This window comes from Macrobrachium rosenbergii, chromosome 10 (genome assembly GCF_040412425.1).
Source record: "Macrobrachium rosenbergii isolate ZJJX-2024 chromosome 10, ASM4041242v1, whole genome shotgun sequence".
NCBI lineage: Eukaryota > Metazoa > Arthropoda > Malacostraca > Decapoda > Palaemonidae > Macrobrachium > Macrobrachium rosenbergii.
Window position 1 is genome coordinate 69,892,363 of NC_089750.1, and position 24,844 is coordinate 69,917,206.

Here is a 24,844-nt window from a genome sequence, read left to right on the forward strand (position 1 = left end):
TCAACTCAGCTGTAAATTAACTAGCATCCAATATACTTTTTTTTTAAAGATTGTTTACTTTAAATACTTCCGTATAGCGCCTCCTGACGGCTAGAGATAAAATGGGCGTAAATAGATGAGAAATTCCTTAGGATCCTCATTTTGTATTTTCTTTTTATTTCTGTCAGAGAATGCGCGTCTCATGATGACGAAGCATATGCGATATCTCAGGTCACTGAAGTGTCCCTGATTTACTGGTTAAGAATATATATATATATATATATATATATATATATATATATATATATATATATATATATATATATATATATATATATATATATATATATGTATATTATATATATGTTTATATATGTACATATATAATATGTATATATATATACATATAATTATACTTTTAAATACAATTAACTAAGTAATTCATGTAAATTAGAGGATTTGTTGGTCATCCTATTGTACTGAATTTTCTGACATTCAAAGAACTCCCTTGGACTATAATAACAAAACAAGGTTACATATCTTTTGCATGCAAGCATTTCCTTATCAAGAAATGTTCCACCATATTTAATAATCATCATGATTTATCTTTTATCTTCTAATTAGAGAACACAAACACATACATAGAATATAAGGAAAAATAAACCAGTTTACCGTTCGAGCGTTTATTCCGTTACAGGCAACAGAAAAAAATCGTAGTGGTTAAAAAACAAACAAAAATATCAACAGCTTCGTAACGAAATCAGGTCCGTCTAAGGTCTAATGCTGTGGTTCTCAACTGGTGGTCCATGTACCACTAGCGGGTCCATGGTGACATTTTGGGTGGACCACAAGATACTGACTATATTTGCTAATAGGATAGTCGTGTATAAAGCACTGGTGAATATGTTCTCAAATATAGTGAAAGCGCGGCAAGAACAACTTTAACGAGATGAATAATTGCCCATTCATTTTATTCTATTATTCCTATCGAAAATTAATATAATGTCAACCTCCAGGCTTTCACTCTTGCGTAAAAAAATATATTTTAATCCAAAATGGTTATTGTCTATGATTTATTTATCGCTGCTAAAAAATAAGAAGGTTCAAGATAGGAAACTGGTGGTCGATGGCCTGAAACGAGTTGAGAACCATTGGTCTAATGGACTATGTATAAGAGAAAAACAAAAGGGAAACGAAATAATAAGGGAGGTAGATAAACAAAACATGATGATGAAGTACGAAAGATGAAAGAAAACAGTGATTTTCGCGAGGGGGAAATGATAGTTAATACATAAGAAATATCGTTTACAAACGCTTCTTTCTATGTCACACTGCCGAATTTTCTTCTGCTGAACGTTCAAATAACAAAATGTTGTCTAGCTGCATTTATCTTTTATTTGGATTGATGTATATCTTCGATCTGGATATAAAATTGTGCTTTTGTTTCCAGCTGAGGACAAAATGAAAGTCTTCGAAAGGTCTGAAAAACAAAAATATCTTCTTTTGCTACCGTACGTCTGTGACATAACTAAGGCTTTAGTGAACTATCTTACAGGAAAACAGAAAACTATCTAACGCAGGTGTAGGTGTCGGTAGAAAAATACTATAAAGGCTCTTTGTACAATATACATGACCATGAATACGCTGCAATTATTGTTTAGGTGTTGTGTTATAGACCACAAAAAAAAAAAAATTTTAGGAACTTCGTAAACAATGCTCCGTTTAAGGATTATGTAGGATTGTGTTGACATTTGTTTAATGGTAGATATTTGAAGACGAGTGTGTTTACCCGCATGAAGAGCAGGCCTGTGTTATATATTTATAAAGAGTGAGTCTGGGCAACGCTGTCACGTCTACGAACATTTATTTATATTTGGTTTCATTGTATCTTATTTACAGTGACACATCTACGAAAATGTAGTGTGCATTTATATATGTACTTATTCTATACATTGTTACGTATTACTCATACCTCTCTCTCTCTCTTACGCGCGCGCATGCACTCGCAAACACACACACACACAACGTACAAATCTGAAATGACTCTGGAAGCGGAACGCATATAAAAAAATTAACCAAAGGTGAGTTCCCGACCTCCCCCCTTCCTCAGATCGATCACACCACCTTCAGGAGGGAGTGCTGGGACTTTTAAATGGCTCCCCGCTGCGTTTTGAAAGCCATCTTCTCGCACAGCTCGATGGTCTTGTAAGTTGTGTCGGCCACGCCGTTGGGCACGCCCCTCCTGCGGGAGACGCCCTTGGGGATGTCCGCCGGCAGCAGCTGGCTGCTGCTGGTGGCGGCGATGCCGTTGCTGAAGCCGTTGCTGAAGCTCTTGATGACCTGGGTGGTGACGCCGTTCTCCTTGGATTTGTCCTGAGGTGGGTTGAGGTAATAATGATCCGTTATTGGCAAGGTTAACTGGTATTGTTTTGATAATTAAATAATAAAGGGAAAATCTTTAATAGAATAAAAAAAATAATTATCGTTATTTTCAAGGTTATTGATATTGTTTATGTAATTAAATAATGAAAGGAAAATCTCTAATAAAATACAAAAATAATAATCGTTATTTTTCAAGGTAACTGCTATTGTTTTGATGGTTAAACAATAAAAGGAAAATCCTTAATAAAATACAATGATAATAATGATCGTTATTTTCAAGGTTATTGATATTGTTTACATGATTAAAGAATAAAAGGAAAATCTTTAATAAAATAAAATAAAAATAATGAGCGTTATTTTCAAGGTTAATGGGTATTGTTTAGATGATTACATATTAAAATGAAAACTTTAGAATATGTATATATATATATATGTATATTTGTAATATATATATATATATATATATATATATATATATATATATATATATATATATATATATATATATTATTATATATATAATATATATATATATATTATATATATATAAAAGTATATATAAATATATATATATATAAAAGTATATATAAATATATATATATATATATATATATATATATATATATATATATATATATATATATATACATACATACATATATATATAATATATATATATATATATATATATATATATATATATATATATATATATATGCATAAATACAAAAACAAGCAATTAAATGATTCAGTCGACTGAACCATCCGGTGACTCTTTTTCATTACACAACGATCCCTATCATTTAAAATCCACTCCTTGGCCCTGAACAAATTACTAATCCTTCATACCTGGGGCTTCTTCCTGTAGGACTTGGTGTAGAAGTCAGCGAAGAGGATGAAGAACATCAGGGCGTTGACGGCTACCCACTGGGTCATGCGTGAAGGAACAGCGCTGCACTCGGTGAAGGCCAGCTGTTGGTGAAGGAGCAACGTTGGTTAGAATGTGCTTTTGGGGGCTTGAACTTTAAGTCAGTAATGGGTCCCTTCGGTGGGCTCGTTCCATATGAACAGGGTACATCTTCTGAATAATAATAATAATAATAATAATAATAATAATAATAATAATAATAATAATAATAATAATAATGAAATAGTTTAACCAGACCACTGCACTGAGCTGATTTATCAGCTCTCACTAGGAAATGGCCCCTTTGGTGGGCTTGTTCCATATGAAAGGGGAACATCTGAATAATAATAATAATAATAATAATAATAATAATAATAATAATAATAATAATAATAATTTAACCAGACCACTGCACTGAGCTGATTGTCAGCCCTCACGGAGCTGGCCCGAAGGATTAGAATGAAATCGTGTACTAGGTCTAAGCCATAGGCCAAGCACTGGGAAATGGCCCCTTTAGTGGGCTCGTTCCAAATGAATGTGGTTCATCTTCTGAATAATAATACTGATGGAAGACAAACCATGGTAGAAGAAGGGTAAACAGGACTGGAATATCAAATTTAAGCCAAACATCAGTCGCTGGGACTTGCGAGGTCTCTCAGCGCTGAGAGTATCAGAGGTAGCAACAATACTAGTACTATCCATAATAACAATTAAGGATTATCCACATTACCTGGGCGGCATGGAGGATGACAATAGTGAACTGAAGGATCTGCATGGAGGTCAAATACTTCTTCCACCAGAGGAATGGGCGGACCTTGGGTCCCATGGCTGCCAGGCAGTAGTAGGCGTACATGGCGGTGTGGACGATAGAATTCAGTAGACCCATGAGGGTGTTGTGACCACCTGAAACGTGAGGCTCAAGTAAAAAATGCCTTTATCTCTTTATTACTGGTTTTCAGTTTATAGAATACAAGGGTTAAATAGTAAATGCATTTATCTCTTTACTTATGGATTTTCAGTTTATAGAATAAAAGGGTCAGATAGTAACTGAATTTATTTGTTTATTTATTGATTTTCTGTTTATAGAATGAAATGGTTAAATAGTAACTGAATTTATTTGTTTATTTATTGATTCTCAGTTTACAGAATGTAAGGTTTAAATAGCAACTGGACTGGAATATAAAATATAAGCCCCAGGCCAAGTGCTGTGACCTGTGAGGTCATTCAGAGCTGTAAATGACACTGAAAATAAAGGTTTAACAGGTATAACAGGAGGAAAAAACCTCGCAGTGGAAGAGGGTGGAAAGTAAGACGGAAGGAAGACAATATGAACGGAGGTACAGTGGAAAGGAATGAAAGGGGTTTTAGTTGCAGCTGAGAGCCGAAGTGACGCTGCAAAGATCCCTAAGTGATGCCTACAGTGCACCGCATCAGGTGCACTGACGGCACTACCCAACTACAGATATCATAATGAAATATTTTTACTAAGAGAGAGAGAGAGAGAGAGAGAGAGAGAGAGAGAGAGAGAGAGAGAGAGAGAGAGTGGAAAACAAGAGTGAATGACATCTAACCAAAGACATCATGACTCATAAACATTCATCCACAGAGAGAGAGAGAGAGAGAGAGAGAGAGAGAGAGAGAGAGAGAGAGAGAGAGAGAGAGAGAGACTTCAAAACAGAGAGGTGAATATACTTCAAAACAGAGAGGTCATGATATATAATTACACAAAAGAGAGAGAGAGAGAGAGAGAGAGAGACAGACAGACAGAGAGAGAGAGAGAAAGTAACTGACTAATACCAAATGCATTCCAACTAAAGAGGCTCTGACATATAAACATATATCCAAAGAAAGAGAGAGAGAGAGAGAGAGAGAGAGAGAGAGAGAGAGAGAGAGAGAGAGAGAGAGAGAGAGAGAGAAACTGACTAACAGTGAAAGCATTCAAGCCAAAGAGGTCATGGTATATAGACATACATCCAAAGAGAGAGAGAGAGAGAGAGAGAGAGAGAGAGATATACCCCATACCTGGCTGGAAGCGGACTCCGAACCACATGCTGACGGGCATCAGGGCATGGTGGCTGACGTGAAGGACGGAAATGTGGTCATACTTCTTGTTGAGGACCATGAAGATCTGTGAGGAGGTCAGGTCAACATATTTTCGTGAGGGAGGGAATTCAAAAGGGAATTTTTCTCTGTGATATTGCTTTTGTATTTTTCTTTTACAGATTCTTGTACTGGAACTCTTATTTATATATATATATATATATATATATATATATATATATATATATATATATATATATATATATATATATATATATATATATATATATATATATTTATGTATATATATATCATATTATATTATATTATTCTTTAATCGGTACCATTTCAATTTCGGTGATGTTTCAAATTTATATCTCTGAATTCATATTTTATTGCACTGTAGAATAAATTTAAATGCACACTGCATGAACATTGAAACCCGTATTTTTGAGATGATATGAAAACTGAACTGTTATTTATTATCTGCTTTTCCATAGCAAGTTACAAACAAAGAATAAAAGTTAAATACATGAATATGCTTTTGATGGAATTTTCAGATGTAAAATGAAGCTATTTTTTTGTGACGAAGCCACTCCCACAAGATGATGTAATTGCTTAACATTTTATATACAAAACTTGTGGTCTTAAATATACAAAGGAAGTAAAACGTGCGATAAATATGAATTTATGAATCATCATATTAGTTAGCTGGCAGTTTTTTTTTTTTATTTATTGTTAGGCTGATGTACGCTAAACTCTTCTATCTTCTAAGATTCAGATCAGAATAGGCCTAATCTGGAGCCGACTAAACATTATGAACTGAAATAGCATTAAATAATGAAATATGGAATTTCTTAAATGATTTAACGAAAGATAACACTATGATGTTTAGTCGGCCATCAGTGAAAATCTACTTATTATTCAGATCAGAATATGCCTAATTTTGGAGCTGACTAAACATTTTGAATTCAAATAGTATTGAATAAAAAAAAAACTAAGAACTTCTTAAATGATTTAATGAGATATAACGCTATGACGTTTAGTCTACCATCAATGAAAATTTACTTATTATTCAAATCAAAATAGGCCTAGTTTGGTGTTGTCTAAACAAGACAATACTACGATGTTTAGTCTGCCATCAAGGAAAATTTACTTAGTATTCAGATCAGAATAGGCCTAGTTTGGAGCTGGCTAAACAATATGAATTGAAATAGTATTAAATAAAAAATAATTAATTTTTAAAAATTATTTAATGATAGACAAATACTACGATGTTTAGTCTACCATCAATGAAAATTTACTTATTATTCAGACCAAAATAGGCCTAGTTTGGAGCTGACTAAACAAGACAATACTACGACGTTTAGTCTCCCATCAATGAAAATTTACTTAGTTTTCAGATCAGAATAGGCCTAGCTTAGAGCTGGCTAAATATTATGAATTGAAATAGTATTGAACAAAGAAAATAATGAATAATGATTAAATGAGAGACAATACTACGATGTTTATCTACCATCAGTGAAAATTCACCTAATAAACAGCTAGGCTGACAGTACCGTGATATCTATAATCTCAATAAATAAGATACTTATCAGCCGCAAATGCTCGAAAGTCGTGGAAATAAGATACTTAGTAACCACAAGCACTCGTAAGTGCTGCTCCGCAGGCTCCACCCGACAACGGAACCCACTCCTTAACTTCCACGAAAGCGCGCAAGTGGAGATGATGACGGTGAAAATGATAAGATGATAAGGAAATGATAAGAGAAAACGTGACAGAGATAAGTTCAGTACAGACCGTATCCATGAAATCCACGAATTTGGAGAAGTAGTACCAGTATGAGCCGTGCAGCATCTTCAAGGGAAAGGGAATTAGAAGTTTGTGTTAGTTTTCTTTTATTTTAATTTTTTTTTTTTTTTTTACATTTATTGGTAAATAAGTTTCTTTACTGTGAAGCTAGTGGAGCTAAATAGGAATATTTGAGTTTATGAGTTTTTTTTATTTTCACGAGAATAAGTCATTGAATTGATGTAGAAATACTCAAAAGTTTTTATTCATTGAAATTTAAATCATTAACTATAACACATCGATTGTTATGATTTATAACAAAAATACTGATACACATGCATATATATATATATATATATATATATATATATATATATATATATATATATATATATATATATATATATATGTACATAATATATATATATATATATATATATATATATATATATATATATATATATATATATATATATATATATATATATATATATTATATATATATATATATATATATATATATATATATATATATATTTATATATATATGTATTTTGTATATCTATATATAAATATAAATATATATATGTGTGCATATATATGCACAGTATATAACTTAGTAACTACTATCGATAATGAAATGAAGAAGATAAACTCAAACGATTCAGTATCTTACCCGAACAGCCTGTGGACTGTCTGAGAAATCGCAGCCTTGACAACGATACGAATATGTGTTGAACCACCCTCCCATTCCGATCTGTGGAAAGATTTTATTGAATTGAAATAAATATTGAAATTAGGCCAAAGGCCAAGCACTGGGACCGATGAGGTCATTCAGCGCTGAAACGGAAATTGACAGTAAAAGGTTTGAAAGGTGTATAACAGGAGGCAAACCTCGCAGTTGCACTATGAATCAGTTGTTAGGAGTGGGTGGAAAGTAGGATGAAAGAAATAGAATATGAAAGGAGGTACGGCAAAAGGAACGAAAGGGGTTAGCAGCTAGGGGCCGAAGGCACGCTGCAAAGAACCTTAAGTAATGCCTACTGTGCACCACGTGAGATGCACTGACGGCACTATCCCCCTACGGGGTGGAAAGATTTTAGACCTATGAGACTGGAAGGATTTTAGATCTATGAGATTTTAGACCTATGAGACTGGAAGGATTTTAGATCTATGAGATTTTAGACCTATGAGACTGGAAGGATTTTAGATCTATGAGACTAGTAGGATTTTTCAGCTATGAAACTACTGTAGAAGGACTTTAGTTCTATTAGCCTAGTAGGACTTTTCAGCTATGAAATTAGCAGGATTTTTCAGCTATGAGACTAAAAGGATTCTACAGCTTTTTCAGCAATGAACTAGAAGGATTCTTCAGATATGAGACTAAAAGGATTCTTCAGATATGAGACTAAAAGGATTCTACAGCTATGAGACTTGTAGGATTTTTCAGTTATGATACCAGAAGGATTTTGTAGCTATGAATTAGAAGGATCTTTCTACTATGATACAAGAAGGATTTTAGAGCTATGAATCTAGTTGAATGACTGACTGGTTTACGTAATCTGGCGTCGCAATGAACTTGGTCATCAAAGCCGAAGGATTCTCCAGCTATGAGACTAGTAGGATTTTACAGCTATGAACTAGAAGGATTTTTCAGCTATGAGACTAGAAGGATTTTAGAACAATGATTCTAGTTGAATGACTGAATGGTTTACGTAATCTGGCGTCGCTACGAACATGGCCATCAACGCCGAAGATACGCTGTTTTTAAATGTGATTCATTCGTAGTTTTTTTTTTTACAGATAAAGTGAGGGAGGATTTAAAACGGTACGCCCTGCATTGCTTATAGTGTATATTTATTCTTGATAGTTGTTTGAGGCCTGGCCGAATTTGGTAATTTAAAAGAAAATATTGAATGTGCACTTGTTTTTATCAAGATTTTTAACATTTGAAATAATTATTTATATCACAAACTGTAATTTGAGGCTCAAGATTTTTAACACTTGAAATAATTGTATATATAACAAAATGTAAATTGAGGCTCCATATTACGTTAACAATGCGACAGTATTTAGTATACTTGAGAAAAATAAATTTTCTTAAATGAGATAAACTCAGACAAGAGTCAGATTTCAAATAAAATGATAAAACTAAGAAAAAATATATCAGAAATAAAATCCTAAAATTAAGGCAAAATATAAGTTCTGAACTTAATAACCGTTAAAATCGGTGTTTCACCCAACTTTTTTTTTTTTTACCAGAGACGAACTTGACTGACTCACACCAGATAAGAAGGAAACAAGAACAGACGATTCTAAGAGGCGCGAGAAACACCAAAAAAGCAGGAAGAATAAAATCCGAAAGTCTTGAAATATATATTAATAAACAGGTAAATAATCCACCGCTACAGCGTAATATAATCAAGGCCACCGTTGGTCTCGGTATAATGCTGTATAAGCCGCTGCCCATGAAACTTTAACCACTGCCCAGTGGTGGCCTATCCTATATCGTTGCAGGAAGCACGATTATGGCTAACTTTAACCTTCAATAAAATAAAAACTACTGAGATTAGGGGGCTGCAATTTGGTATGTTTGATGATTGAAGGGTGGATGATCAACATAACAATTTGCAGCCCTCTAGCCTTAGTAGTTTTCAAGATCTGAGGGCGGGCAGAAAAAGTGCGGACAGAAAAAAGTGCAGACAGAATAAAGTGCGGACGGACAGACAAAGCCGGCACAACAGTTTTCATTTACAGAAAACTAAAAAAAAAAAACTTACCTCCCACACCAGATAAGCCGAGTAGATCACCTGGATCACATTGTAAAGGACCATGACGAGCCTGAGGTTGGCGAAGGGCTCCCTGTTCTTCATGAGCCTAGGCCCGAGCCAAGTGACGCCCAAGACGTACAGGAAGCTGGCGGCGTACGTCGGGAGGGGAGACTTCATGAGGAACCAGTCGTTCTGGCGGGCATCGGGGGTGAGGTGGGGGATTATCATGGAGTATCCGTAGACCAGGTTTCCGGTGCAGAAGACCAGGCCCCATTTCAAGCTCCTGTTCAGCTTCGCTTCGTAGTCTGAGGGGAAAGAATGGTGGTGTAATGTTATAACAGTTTGTTTGTTGCGCATTTACGGTTCTCTGAGCAAACCGTTGGTCAAAATACATCATTCTAAGCAGTTTCTCGAAAGCTAATGTGACTAAGGCCACATCAATCAAATATGAGCAGATATAGTACTAAAAAAATTAGAACAATAAAGAAAATATCTCATGTTTGTTTGAAATGACTGTTTCTTTTTTATGCTGGATAGCTCAGCATCTCTCTTTCTTTCTATCTCTCTCTCTCTCTTTTGGGGGATAAACCACACGGGCCATAAAAACCCGGCCCACATTTGGACATTTCTCCCCGGAGTGAGACAGTACCAAACATTTTCGGAATGCAGGTCAAGGTCACAGCCAAAGGTTACGTGAAATATTTCGAGTCGACCAGGGCCTTTGTAAAACTGGTTTTTGTAGATTGTTCACTTCCGTGACAAGAAATAACTCGCACAAAAAAATACTTGTATTACAAGTATGCAAAAGAAACACTTTCCCAATATTTACATTCCGCATGTTTATATCAAGTAATTTGTATGAAAAGTGGAAGTTTGTAAAATACTCAAGAAGAAATGGCCGCTGGAACTTGTAGCTCATTGTTCGGCTAACCTTTTCGGCGTCTGGTATGGTGAGAGTTGAGACGCCATATTGTTATAGTTCAACATTACCAAACGGAGTCAAACCCGTACTGGTAATCATTTGGATTGTTAACTAGTGTGACGCCATTCACCTTTCGAGAGCTAGCCAATCACTGGCGTGCAGTGGGCGGGGCTTAGCTGCAAAGAGCGTTGGCTCTTGCTATAGTAATCGATCAATCTCAGATATTTTAATTACTTATTTCCAATTCAGCATCCATAGATGATTACTTGAGATCCAGCAATAATTAGTGTTTATTGTATATTTTAATCCATTTTCCAATACTGAATGACCGATCAGCCTAAATGTCTCTTTCTCTGGCGTTGCAACATAACGGTTTTAAGGGCAGAAGTTAGCCCTGATTTTCATTGTCCTCTCTCTCTCTCTCTCTCTCTCTCTCTCTCTCTCATTTTCCTCGTGGCTTCAGCGATAATGCTTTCAGCTCACTATTGAATGAATGTGTTCGATCCACGGACACTACGACTCAGTTGTCCTACGCAACGAATTAGGATACCTGATTGTCAGTTGACTGTTATGGATCGCATTTTAGAGAGAGAGAGAGAGAGAGAGAGAGAGAGAGAGAGAGAGAGAGAGAGAGAGAGAGAGAGGGCGTGTGGATGTATGCCCTAGTATAACTGAAAGTTGGATTCAATTGACAAGTTAATCCTTCCCCCAACTGGAGGAAAACTGAGTAAGCAATTCCTCAGCTATACCAAATATAGGCCTAGCACTCGCGGATGTGTGTGCGTGCATTTGTGCCCTCAATCGTACGATAGGTGCTGGTCATTTTTTTAACAGGTCATGATCACCAACTTGATCTGCAGCAGCAGTGCTTGACCGCTGATTTTGGATTGTAGGGGTCATGTCTGCCCAGTTCTTATAAAAGCAACTGAACTGTTGCCTGTCACCTTTGGCCGCTCACGGCCATCTTGATTAAGTCAGCGGTTTTACCGACTTTCTTCTGTTTCTAATGACTCTCTGCCTGCTTGCGTGCATGAGGTACTGAATTGACTCCGGCAAAAAAAAAAAAAAAAAAAAAAAAGGCATTAGGTCAGTTTTTCTGGTGTTGAGAAGACAAATGAAAAAAAAATGTGTATGTATGGCACCCACGAATACACATGTATCTTTGTATCAGTAGATAGACAGATGTTTTCGTGCCATGCTTAATACATACCTACAGTCTACCTGTTTTCATTTTTAAAATGAGATGTATATAAATATATACATATACAATTACAGGTATATATATGTATAAATTTATATATTTGAATATATACATACTGCATATATATACATATGTATTTGTGTGTGTGTGTGTGTGTGTATACACACACAGGAAGAGAAAATAAGAGAACAGTTTGTTTCCAAATGTGGTCGATTTTCTGGAACTCGTGCAATGAACCTTATCATTAACGATGATCGATTTCACAAGGGCGAACGGTGCTGTTTTATTTTTTCTAGAGATATTAAACGGCCCCCTAAAGTCATACATTAAATCCATTACATGTACTGTAAAACCTTCACTATAACTTTAATAACGTTTTTATAGGTCTATCGCTCTTCCTTTAGTGCCAAAGCTCTGTTAGACTCATTTCTCCGTTAGACTCGGTTCACAGTATGGGTTCTGATTTCTGACTGGTTTGTTTTCGGTATTTTATTTTCTGTTTTATTTCAAGAGTAAATTCTTCAATTTATGAAATTCGTAAAAAAAAAATATAGTTACAAGGCTTAAGGGGTACCTGATACAAAAGATCTTACAATGCAAGCTATTTTAATTCAACCAAATAAAGAACCGTAGTACCATAACATACTGTGTGTGCGTGAGAGAGAGAGAGAGAGAGAGAGAGAGAGAGAGAGAGAGAGAGAGAGAGAGAGAGAGAGAGAGAGACTGCATGGCTTGTGGTGAACAGTATAATACAAAGTATCTCTCACATGCAAAATAGTTTCATGAAATCTAACAAAGAATCGTAGTACCATAACACACACACACACACACACACACAGAGAGAGAGAGAGAGAGAGAGAGAGAGAGAGAGAGAGAGAGAGAGAGGCAACACAAAATATCTTACACATGCATGATATTTTACTAGAATTGCAGTATCATAGAGAGAGAGAGAGAGAGAGAGAGAGAGAGAGAGAGAGAGAGAGAGAGAGAGAGAGAGAGACTGCAAAATAGTTTCATAGAACCGAACAAAGAATCATAGTACCATAACAAACCGAGAGAGAGAGAGAGTTAGGCATGGAAAGTTCAATGAAAAAATAAAAAGAAAAGAAAACAAAAGGAGAGCGAACCGCTACTTTAGTGCTTTCATTCCCAGCCGTCATTTATCAGAAGGAAAACTCTCTAACCTTTCTCCTTGTCGGCTGCAGCTGGTTTGACAGCTTGCTGAGTTTGAGTTTCGCCGGCGCCCATTGCGGTGGTCGGTTGGACAGTTGCCAGTTAGGGTTTATTTCCAACCTCGCGACCTGCGTTGACGATCTGAAACGGCAGAGAGAGATTTATGTATGAAATACATCGGTCAAAACTTTTAAAATATGAATCGTATTAGTGTATCGACAGTATATGTGTATTTTAATTGTATTCAATGCGAAAATGAAGTGTTTGCACATTAATATAGCAGATAATTGACTAAATGGCATCATCGAAGTCAGCTCGACTTGAAAACATTGTCACATTAGTGTTGCAGGATTATACTCGCTGGTTATGTTTATTTTCTGTGTATGATAATGATTTTTCATTAATGGGGGAACTATTTATACCTCAGCGGTTCACCTTCTACTTAAAAAAAACAAAATTACTGTTATTCTTGTCTTCTCATCCAGGGCGGACCTTTAATACCTCCGGAAAAAGGAGAAATTTCAAGGTGTATCTTCATTACAAGGTTTCAATTGCAATGTGACTAATATTAAGTTCAACGTCATAATTGCGGACAGTTATATTTTCAGTGATTATAATGTACGTGTATATATTTATATATATATATATATATATATATATATATATATATATATATATATATATATATATATATTATATATATATATATATATATATATATATATATATATATATATATATATATATATATATATAGTATATTTATGTAATCTATTTATACATAGATTTTATAAATATATATATATATATATATATAGATATAGATGTATATATATATATATAATGTATATATAATATATATTATATATAATATATATATATATATATATATATATATATATATATATATATATATATATATCCATATTCTATCCTGCTTCTATCCTGAGAGAGAGAGAGAGAGAGAGAGAGAGAGAGAGAGAGAGAGAGAGAGAGAGAGAGAGAGAATTTACACTCTCAGAAAGTGCGTATAATTTGAGAGAGGAAAAATAAAAGGAATATCCGTTCTCAAAGTGTATATATATCTGATGACAGAGAGAGAGAGAGAGAGAGAGAGAGAGAGAGAGAGAGAGAGAGAGAGAGAGAGAGAAAGTTAAGATACAAAGACAGATAGACAGAGAGCGAGAATCACCCAGTCATGTAGAGAATTACTCTGCAAGAGCCTATCACGGCAGCCAAAAGGTCACATAATGTGCATTCATCATAATCATTAGCGTCCGAAAGTAGAAATTGCTTTAGAAATCATAATAATTATTAGTTTAAATGTAATGACTTGTATTTGGAGTTATAAATGTAATGATGCTTTTAAGAGATTTGGAGTTGTTAATTATTATTATCACTTCAGTATTTACTTATTAACAAATGTTATTGTGGCATCATTCTTCAATTTATTATTATTATTATTATTATTATTATTATTATTATTATTATTATTATTATTATTATTAAATGTTATTGTTGCATCAGCTGTATTCAATTTATAAGAAAGATAGTTATTATTATTATTATTAACTAACACCACATGTTTGAAAGAGGGGTTATTATTATTATTATTATTATTATTATTATTATTATTATTATTAAATCATTATTATTATTATTATTATTCAAAAGACGAACCCCTATCCACAAGGGACATGCCTACAGGGGCCACTGACTTGAAATTTGAGCTCCCAAAGAATATTACAGTATATTCATTTGAACGAAGTTACAGAAGTTATAGGAGATACAGGAAGAAGAGACCAGTTACTAGAGAAAAACAAAAGAACAAATCAATAAATAAATAGATTGAAACGTAAGTGAATTATTAAAACGCAAGGAGAATTGTTTTAGGGCAGCCTAGTAATGCATGGCATCTTCGCTTGAACTTCTGAAGTTCCGGTTGCGCGACTTCCTCAATAGGAATAAAGGACCTCTGGAACTTTGGGGAGGTTTCGACACCGAGGCAAAACATTTGCTGCATATTGGTGCTTCTGTTTAGCGAATCTGATTGCTCTCGGCTCTGTCCTTTAGTCGTGATTTTGAATAATCAACGAATCTAAAATATTCTTCTCCAGTTTTTATATTGCCCGGAAAATAGGATTCTTATTGGCTTTATGAAGAGAATTCATACGTAAAAAGGTCTCTCACACATCAAAATGTGCTAATTATGTACTAAGAGAGAGAGAGAGAGAGAGAGAGAGAGAGAGAGAGAGAGAGAGAGAGAGAGAGAAAGTTAAGTATATCTTAGTTTAACCAGACCACTGAGATGATTAACAGCTCTCCTAGGGCTGGCCCGAAGGATTAGATTTATTTATTTTACGTGGCTAAGAACCAACTGGTTACCTAACAACGGGACCTACAGCCTATTGTGGAATCCGAACCACATTAGGACGAGAAATGAATTTCTATCACCAGAAATAAATTCCTCTTATTCTTCATTGGCCGGTCGGAGAGTCGAACGCTGGGCCAACAGCGTGCTAGCCGAGAGCTCTACCCACCCCTCCAATGAAGAACTCTAAAGGTTTCTCACACATCAAAGTGTGCTAATCGTGTACTAAGAGAGAGAGAGAGAGAGAGAGAGAGAGAGAGAGAGAGAGAGAGAGAGAGAGAGAGAGAAACTATTCATGAATCTTGTCTAGGGAACATCGCTCACTTACACGAGAATAAAATGTGTAATTGTCTCTTAAACAAATGACTCACTGATTATAGACCAGACATCATTTCTAAGTTGGAAGGAAAACAATCAAGACTGCTTTTCAATATGTTCACTGCACTCTTTAGCCAATATGCAATAATCAACAAAAAGCTAAATCTGTTCAATACAACTTTTAAATATTAAGAATTTATTCGCCGAGTGTATTGACCCACAAGCATTGCTTACAACCGAGTGTTTCAAATGTGCCTCGCTGTCGAACTTCTGTTCCAGAGGTCTTTTATTCCTCACACCGTTGGACTGTGGAACAGTTTCCCTGAGGATGTCGTGGAGTTGGAACCTCAAAAGTTCAACATTTTATTAATTTACCTACTTATTTTATCCATTTATTTATTAATGTGTTAATTTATTTTTCTTTTTAATAAATGACCCCTTCTTTCCATTTTTCCCTTCACTTCCTGTTACTTTTTTCTAATGAAAACCATAACTCTTTGGAAGCTTGAATTTCAAGTCAATGGCCCCTTTGGTGGGCTTGTTTCATATGAATATGATTCATCTTCTGAGTAATATATATATACTAATAATTATAATCATACGCCAATCTTCATACCAAAGGAAAATTGATAAAGTCTACGGTTGGGCCCACCCACATTTCGTTCGCATGCGACCCCCTCTTGTTAGTGAAATATTTTCAACTTTCTGAAAGTATTTAGACCTTGGGAGGATTTAGGTGCTGTTATTTAAGAAAAAAAATTCACGTGTGGCCCTCAGTAGAGTCTAAATAAATTTAGACATGTTCTAACTAAAGATATGATCATACTGAATGATTCCATTGAATGTTAAAATGCGTAAGAATAAAAATGCGTAATTAAAAAAATGACAGGTGAACAGTTACCTGTGGTAGTTGATGCACTCGAGAGTTCACCGCATATAATAATAATAATAATAATAATAATAATAATAATAATAATAATAATAATATAAAGTCAATTTACGTCTTTGAGATCAAACGCTTGGCGATTGTATATATAAAGTGAGAATTTAGTATTATCTTTCGCCATTGAAAGAGATACGCTTAATTATTGTTTCGAACTTAGGCCAAAAATCGACGTGGGTTTAATGATGAATTTTATTTTCATTAAAACAATATTAGATTAAGATTGCAGAATCAAATCCAATTAAAGATATTAGATTAAAGTTGCAGAATTAATACTCATTTTTAAAACATTAAAGTTGCAGAATTAATTCCATTTTAAAAAATTAGATTAAAGATGTAGATTTAATTCCTATTTAAAAAAATGTTAGATCAAAGTTGCAGAATTCATTTCCGTTTTAAAAAAATATTAGGTTAAAGTTGCAGAATTAATTTCCATTTAAAAAAATATTAGATTAAAGTTGTAGGTTTAATTCCCATTTGAAAATATTAGATTAAAGCTGTAGATTTAATTCCCATTTAAAAAAATAGATTAAAGTTGCAGAATTAATTCCCATTAAAAAAGATATTAAAGTTGCAGAATTAATTCCGTTTTAAAAATTAGATTAAAGTTTTAGATTTAATTCCTTTTTTAAAAAAATGTTAGATTAAAGTTGCAGAATTAATTTCCGTTTAAAAAAATATTAGATTAAAGTTGCAGAATTAATTTCCATTTTAAAAGAACGTTAGATTAAATTTACAGAATTAATTCCCATTTTTAAAAAATATTAAAGGTGTAGAATTAATCTCATTTTAAAAATTATATTAAAATAGTAGATTTAATTCCTCTTTAAAAAAAATTAGATTAAAGTTGCAGAATTCACTTCAGTTTAAAAAAATATTATTTTAAAGTTGCAGAATTAATTTCCATTTAAAAAAAAATACTAGATTAAAGTTGTAAATTTAATTCCCATTTTAAAAATTAGATTAAAGTTGTAGATTTAATTCCCATTTTAAAAAATTAGATTAAAGTTGTAGATTTAATTCTCATAAAAACAGATTAAAGGTGTAGATTTAATTCCCATGTAAACAAAATATTAGATTAAAGTTTCAAGATTAATTCCCACCTAAACAAAATATTAGATTATAGTTTCAGAATTAATTCCCACTTTGAAAATATTAGATTATATTTACAGATTTAATTTACGTTTAAAAAAATATTAGATTATACTTATAGAATTAACTGGGTAAAAGCGTGGTGTATCTAACTATGTTTTGGTTTGAGGACTAATAATCTTTTGTTTTTTAATAGTATATTCATAGGAACCAATGTTATAAGAATAATTATTATTTTATGAAAGGGTGAAGAGAAAGGGGGGGGTATTATTCTACAAAGGGAAGAGGAGGGGTGGGGGGAGTTGGTTATTCTACAAAGGGGAAGAGGGAGGGGTGGGGGAGTGGGTTAGATTGATTGATTAATTGAGTGTTATCTGGCGTCACAACTACCAGGACTGGAGTTGGTGTTAGGAGGAGGATGAAAAATCTAAAGCCATGTCAGGGGAAATGTTTTTTTTTATGTATTTTTTCTAATTTTTTGTTAAATCATGTATACGGAAAGCGTATAATTATTACTTAAAAATTAGGAAAGCGGTGGTCATCTGAATAAAGAATTTGCAGTGACCTTGATACTAGCGTTTAACGCATTTGTCTTGACACATCCGCATTATTCTCTCTCTCTCTCTCTCTCTCTCTCTCTCTCTCTCTCTCTCTCTCTCTCTCTCTCATTTTCTTATATAATCCCTGTATACAAGAATTATCTAGGTATTTTATTATATTTCCTTTTATACATATGTCAAGTTTTCTCATTTTTTGTGGAGGTTAGTATTTTATGTTATATTCTGTCCCCCTAGAAAACTTGATGTCTGTGAGATTTTAGAAGATAACTCCTTTACCATTCACTATCTATATGCACAAGTATGTAAGAGTTTTAATTATGTTCGCGTACATAGACATATATATATATATATATGTGTGTGTGTGTGTGTGTGTGTGTATAAGTTTATATAATATATGTATGTATATGTTTATATATACAGTATATATATATATATATAACAGATTCAATACATGTACTGATGCTTAATAAAACCCGGAAGTGAATTTCGCGTTCCTCAATTGACAGGAGTTTTTTTTTTTTTTATCTTTTTTGCGGCGCCGTAAACTGGTTATCTTCGTAATGGCTACTCTTCTCCTCCCTCGAACCTTCGGAGGACCACCAATTTTGTCGCTGCTGTTGCTGAGGTCAAAGTCGAGACTGGATAACCTCTTCGAGGTATTCAAACGAAGGTAATTTTGTTCCTTTATCTGTCATTAAATATTACTTGTTCCTGTGCTCGGTAAATCACGAAATCTTTAGACCTATGTAGCCACTTCTTGTTTCCTGGGCTTCCTCTGAAAAACGTTAGACTCTTATGTTCGTTTTCTATGATTGTCGATCGTATGGCCACTATAATGAAAGAAACTAATGTAATTCTTTAAAATCTAATGTTTTTATTCCTCACAGGTAAATTTCAGGTTGTCTGTCACCCACTTTTACTCTCTCTCCATCTCGGTTAGACTTGACTTTACTACAGATTGTTAAAACTGTGATGACTTTGGAGACTTTTAAAAGACTACAGCGGCAAAATCTCAAACATCTTATCCAATATTTCAGAAATCTATTCAACTCTAACTAATCGATGTTTCTTGAAAGGCGAACGTTTTTTTATGCACGTTAGGATAAAGGTTCGTATTGACAAACATATTCAAAAGGTTTGATCGAGGTATTATGACGCCACTGTGGCTATTTACAAAGATACATACACATACGTAAACACACACACATACACACACTTACACACACACAATAGACACCCACATGAGATAAAAGTGGCCCCACTGAAAAACAGCCTAACTTCCACATATTGCGTTTGTGTGCGTGTGTGTGAGACTACGAATTCAAATGTTAGTCTCTGTAGCAACTTCTACCGAATAAAGGCAAAAAATTATAAAAAGTCCTTGGCCAAAGAACGACAGAAAAAAAAAGGTCCTTAACCGCTATGTAAATTGTAGTCTTCAAATATCAACAATAATTATCCGTCTGTTTCAGTAATTATCAGATTCTCTTTCGCATCGATAGCTCTAGGGTTCTGCATGAGTCAGAAGCGCCCTAGAGCGTGACCCCGATTTCTATATTTTTTCTTTTTTTCCCTAAACAAAGAACGTGTTTACAAGAAGTTTTCTGTGCTTGACCTGACCTATAGCAGAGAGAGAGAGAGAGAGAGAGAGAGAGAGAGAGAGAGAGAGAGAGAGAGAGAGAGAGAGACTCCACTTTCAGTCTCGTTTTCAACTACCTCCTAGACCTATCCGTGATGTGGTAAGGAGAGCCAGCACGACTAATCGGCCTTTTTTTTTTTTAGGAACTAAAATTACTAAAAACTTGCCTTAGCCTAAAGTTTAGCCCGGTCCCTAAAATTCCAAGGCTAAGTTCCCAATTTTTCAGGAAACGCAGATCTGGATTCGACGTCGTAAGATGAAAGTGTCTCGGTGGCCTTGGTATAGTCACCCTTTGCTTGATTTCCACGCAAACATTTAAAAACTGTAGTTACGCTAGTTTTTTCATCCCCTTCATCGCCTTCTTCTTTTTCTTGAGTAACTTAACTCCACCACTCAAGTTTTTGTGCATTTCCATCCCAGTGGTATTTTAGCTTTCGTTCAGTTTTACCCCTATTGGTGCGAGACTACTTTTATCCTTCCTTCATAAATTGACCCGTGACAAGCACTCGTTCAATTGTTGTGCTTCGATTTTCGTAAACGGAAGCTTCATTTGCGCATGCGTGGGGTCCTGGACTATTTAATTTTTTGTTTCTTTTTCGGAGTAGAAGATAATACGCTTTTTATGGCGTTGTTTGCATTCTCAGAATTGAGAATTGATCGAAATGTGTTGGGTCAGGAAGAAAATATACAATAAACACGTACACACATACATACATTAAGATATGTACGTGTGCGTTTGCTATAACATAAAATTCAAATCTTGAAGTCATTGCGTTTGTGGAGGTAACCAGTAATGACAGACCTTAAGGAATCTTCTGCGAATGGCAATATGTCACAATAGGCCTAGGAAACTACAATTTGCTTCGATAGATTGAGAGCTTGTTAACAGAATATGTGAAAAGGATGAATCGTTTCTGTTAAACTAATGAAAGCAGTCGGTTGAAAAGCTTACAAACAGTTGAGGAAAACCTGCTCAAATGATACATTACAAACGGGATTATAAATGCATTTTTCATTATCTCTCTCTCTCTACTATAAGTCTAGTTTAGGAGATGAAGCTGAACGGGAGTGTACTTCCGCCACCCACTCAAGGTAAAAATAGTATATGATAGTGTCAGCTATGATAGTTGGAGGACCAAGTCCCCACCCGGGTGACAACTATGAGGCGGGAGGCTGGAGCTGGGTGGAGATTTGAGGAAGATAAAGCACAGGAAAGATAAGAGTGGTGGACTTTCACGTAAGCACTTTCTGTTGCACGGCGTTGAAGGCGATAACATATATATATATATATACATATATATATATATATATATATATATATATATATATATATATATATATATATATATATATATATATGTATGTGATGTATATGTATGTATATATATATATATATATATATATATATATATATATATATATATATATATATATATATATATATATATATATATATATATATATATATATATATATATATATACACACATATATACGTACATACATATATCTATATACATACATGCATATATGTACATACATACATATACATACACATACATTACAGTATATCACATAGTACTACTAAGGCTAGACTGATTCTTAGCATATTACCAAGACAATATTAATAGCTTGAAGGGCGTTTGGCGGTTATCAGAGAAATGCTTGACATTAGTCTCACCCGAGAAGCTCGGTCTTCATTTTTCAACAAGAAACTGCTGATCTTGACCCGGCGACCCTTATCTCGCTCTTTATCGAGCCTAGTTTCCCGTTTATAAAAAAAAATGCAGATATATCTTCTCAGGGGGTAGCTAAAGTTAAGCTTTCCTCTCGGAAGCAATCGTGTGCATTTCTGAGATAACCGCCAAATGCCCTTCACTGTAATATATGTGTATATATACATGTGTGTATGTATGTGTGTATGAATATATATAATTATATATATATATGTATATATATGCATGTATGTGCGCGAACACGTCTTAGATTATGCATGCGTACATGCGTTTTATAAAAAGACCTATGTGGACAATGCATAACTCAGTTTCCTTCTACTCGTGAATATCCGAGTCACGTATATTAAGAACAATGTATCATTTACTTAACAAATATGGGAAATGTTTATGTATATTTCGATAACCACAGTATTTGGACAGGTGGCCTCGAATCGTTAACACATATTAATTATCTGAATATGCAACTGAACACCTGCGTCTAGAAGACGCCACAAAGACAACATATAAAATCACATTTCCTTCAATAAATTTTTGTAGGATTGCATACAAGTTTTCGCTTTAAAAAAAATTAGAATGGACACCAGAAAGATAGAATTTCTTCCTTAAGGCAAAATGAATCAGGAATAAAGTAAAAGTTGTATTGGATTCCTGTCACTCCCTTAGACCAACGGCCATTTCTTTGGCATGAAACCTAACGTTTAACTACTTTCAGTACTGTTGAACCTGCATAGTTCTTGGTCACGCGAAGATGTGTAACACTAGGGAACAAGAGAGAGGATTCGAGATTATAATGGAATAAAAAAAAAAAATAGCTGATAAAAACTGAAACCAAAATATGCCTTTCGTGATAGTGTTAAAGAAAATCCGTTTGGGGAAAACTGGTTTCCACTTTCCTCGAACGGAGGGCCCCCACCCCCTCAACCCTCATAATTTACTTGTAATCTTTAAAAGCGGTTGAATCAAGGTCCCCAAGGGTGACATCGTTTTCAGAATACTGGCTTGGTTTTTACGAGTCTGCATACTCGGCCTAATAAAGATTTCACAGTCTTTTTTAACAGACCGGTAAGAAAGCATCCTCGCTAGACCTATTGGCATGGGAACAATCTAGAATTTTAATCACAAGCGTCTTAATTTTCTTAACATTTATTATTATTATTATTATTATTATTATATTATTATTATTATTATTATTATTATTATTATTATTTCAGACAGCTATAGTTTCCCATCTCAGAGGTTGTGAGACTTTAACACAATAATGGTATCTATCATTACAATTACAGTCTTTACTGAAATGTCTAGACGGACATATTATTTCTTGTTGCTAAGCTCTCCTGTTAACTTACTGAGAGCTTTGCTAACTAATATCTTGAATGGCTTGAAATGACGCATTTTTCATAATTCCTTGCTTAGATGTGAAGCCCTATCGTAAATTTTTCACTATAACGAGCAAAGCAAAATGGTTTAACTAAAGTGTGTTGTTACGCTTTGATTTCATTGAAGGGACAGCGATTTCTACTTAAAAGTGCTTTACCATTCATGGATCGATTCATTCAGTATTCCGGGATTCACAGACGAGGTGTTCGAACAGTAGCTCTAGGCGCGTTTCATGATTGATTGAGCAATTCATTCAGTAACACTCGAAATTAAACACATGAACTGAAATGAGGTGTTCAAAGCAGTGGTTCCATGCATGTTTTATGATTATTTGCGCGATTCATTCAGTAATTCTAAAGATAGGTTGTTGAACCGAGACGAGGTGTTCGAAGCAGTAGCGCTAAAGCATATTTCATAATCAGTTGAGAGATGCATTCAGTAACTGAAGGAAGATAAGGTATTTGAACCGGGACGAGGTGTTCGAAGCAGTAGTACCATGCGTCTTTCATAAATTGATTGAGAGATTCATTTGGCAACTGCGCAATAAGGCGTTTGAATCGAGACGAGATGTTCGAAGCAGTAACCCTGGGTGCATTTCATGACCAGGTGAGTCATACAGTAATTGCGGGTAAGACGTACGAAGCGACACGAGGTGCTCGAAGCGGTAGGTCTAGAGACGCAGGTGTGTCTTGATGAACTAACCGATTCATAAAGGTGCTCGACGAGTCAAGGTATTTCAAAAACTAGGTCTAGACGCTTACAGAGCCTGTTTTATTGGCGAAAGTTTATTGTCGCAGGCTGTCCTGGGCCTGAACATATTCAGATCTTTAGTTCAGGGTCCTAAATAGACTCTCAAAGGTTGTGCCCTTTTAAGTGATTAGTTTTCAGCCGTTTTGAATCTAAACGAACCGGAGTTTTACTGATTTGTATAAGTAACCTTCGCATTGCTATATTTGTTGACAAAAATGTTTAAAAACATCTCGCATTTTTCCAGTCAGACTGGATAACACAAATTTTCCCGAACAACTACGTACGTAATAACTGAGTTTCTTAGTTTCACTTCAAGTGTGATTTTATCAATCTTTCGAGCCTATAAAATTAATTTCAGTACTAACTAATGGCCATTTATCAAATAGCTAACTATTTTTCACCAAGAGCTAACTAAAATAACGAAAACTGAGATATTATATATATATATATATATATATATATATATATATATATATATATATATATAGGGAAAATTAAACAGTACAACACAACAGCAGTAAAAATAGCAGTACAAGTAAACGAAACAAGAGATGATGGCAAAACAAATGAAAGGGAAACGAAATTAGAAGACAGAGAGAGAGATAAGAGGCACTCACCGAAAGACACTGAAAGCCACACCAGTTTCAACCACCACGTGTTTCCAGAGGCGAGCCCGAGCGAGGCTCCTAGACAATCATGAGAAGGAGTGGCTACACGGGAGAAAAAGAGTCGGAGAGAGTGTTGTCACACTGCTGACAGCAGCTGCAGCAGTGGCCAGTGTTTATATACTGCCAACGTTTTGAGTAATTTTTCCCCCTTTATAGCACTACGGCGCACTCGGCTATTTTTCTCCCCGATCTGTCTCGGTGGGCAGCAAACGAACACTGACCCA

General features: G+C 34.5%; 1 protein-coding gene across 1 annotated transcript in view; it reads right to left on the bottom strand.

Moving 5' to 3' along the window:
• Positions 1–646: 646 nt before the first annotated feature.
• LOC136842809 (very long chain fatty acid elongase 7-like) overlaps positions 647–24,844 on the bottom strand; it is a 24,230-nt gene continuing 32 nt past the window's right edge. The window contains exons 1-9 of the mRNA XM_067110672.1: positions 24,570–24,844; positions 13,178–13,307; positions 9,880–10,175; positions 7,776–7,856; positions 7,109–7,165; positions 5,291–5,396; positions 3,999–4,171; positions 3,211–3,333; positions 647–2,352 (exon numbers count right to left, since the gene is read on the bottom strand). The exon at positions 24,570–24,844 is cut by the window's right edge and continues 32 nt beyond it. Coding sequence (XP_066966773.1) covers positions 2,128–2,352; positions 3,211–3,333; positions 3,999–4,171; positions 5,291–5,396; positions 7,109–7,165; positions 7,776–7,856; positions 9,880–10,175; positions 13,178–13,241 — 1,125 coding nt within the window. The 5' untranslated portion in view covers positions 13,242–13,307; positions 24,570–24,844 and the 3' untranslated portion in view covers positions 647–2,127. The remainder of the gene's footprint in view (positions 2,353–3,210; positions 3,334–3,998; positions 4,172–5,290; positions 5,397–7,108; positions 7,166–7,775; positions 7,857–9,879; positions 10,176–13,177; positions 13,308–24,569) is intronic.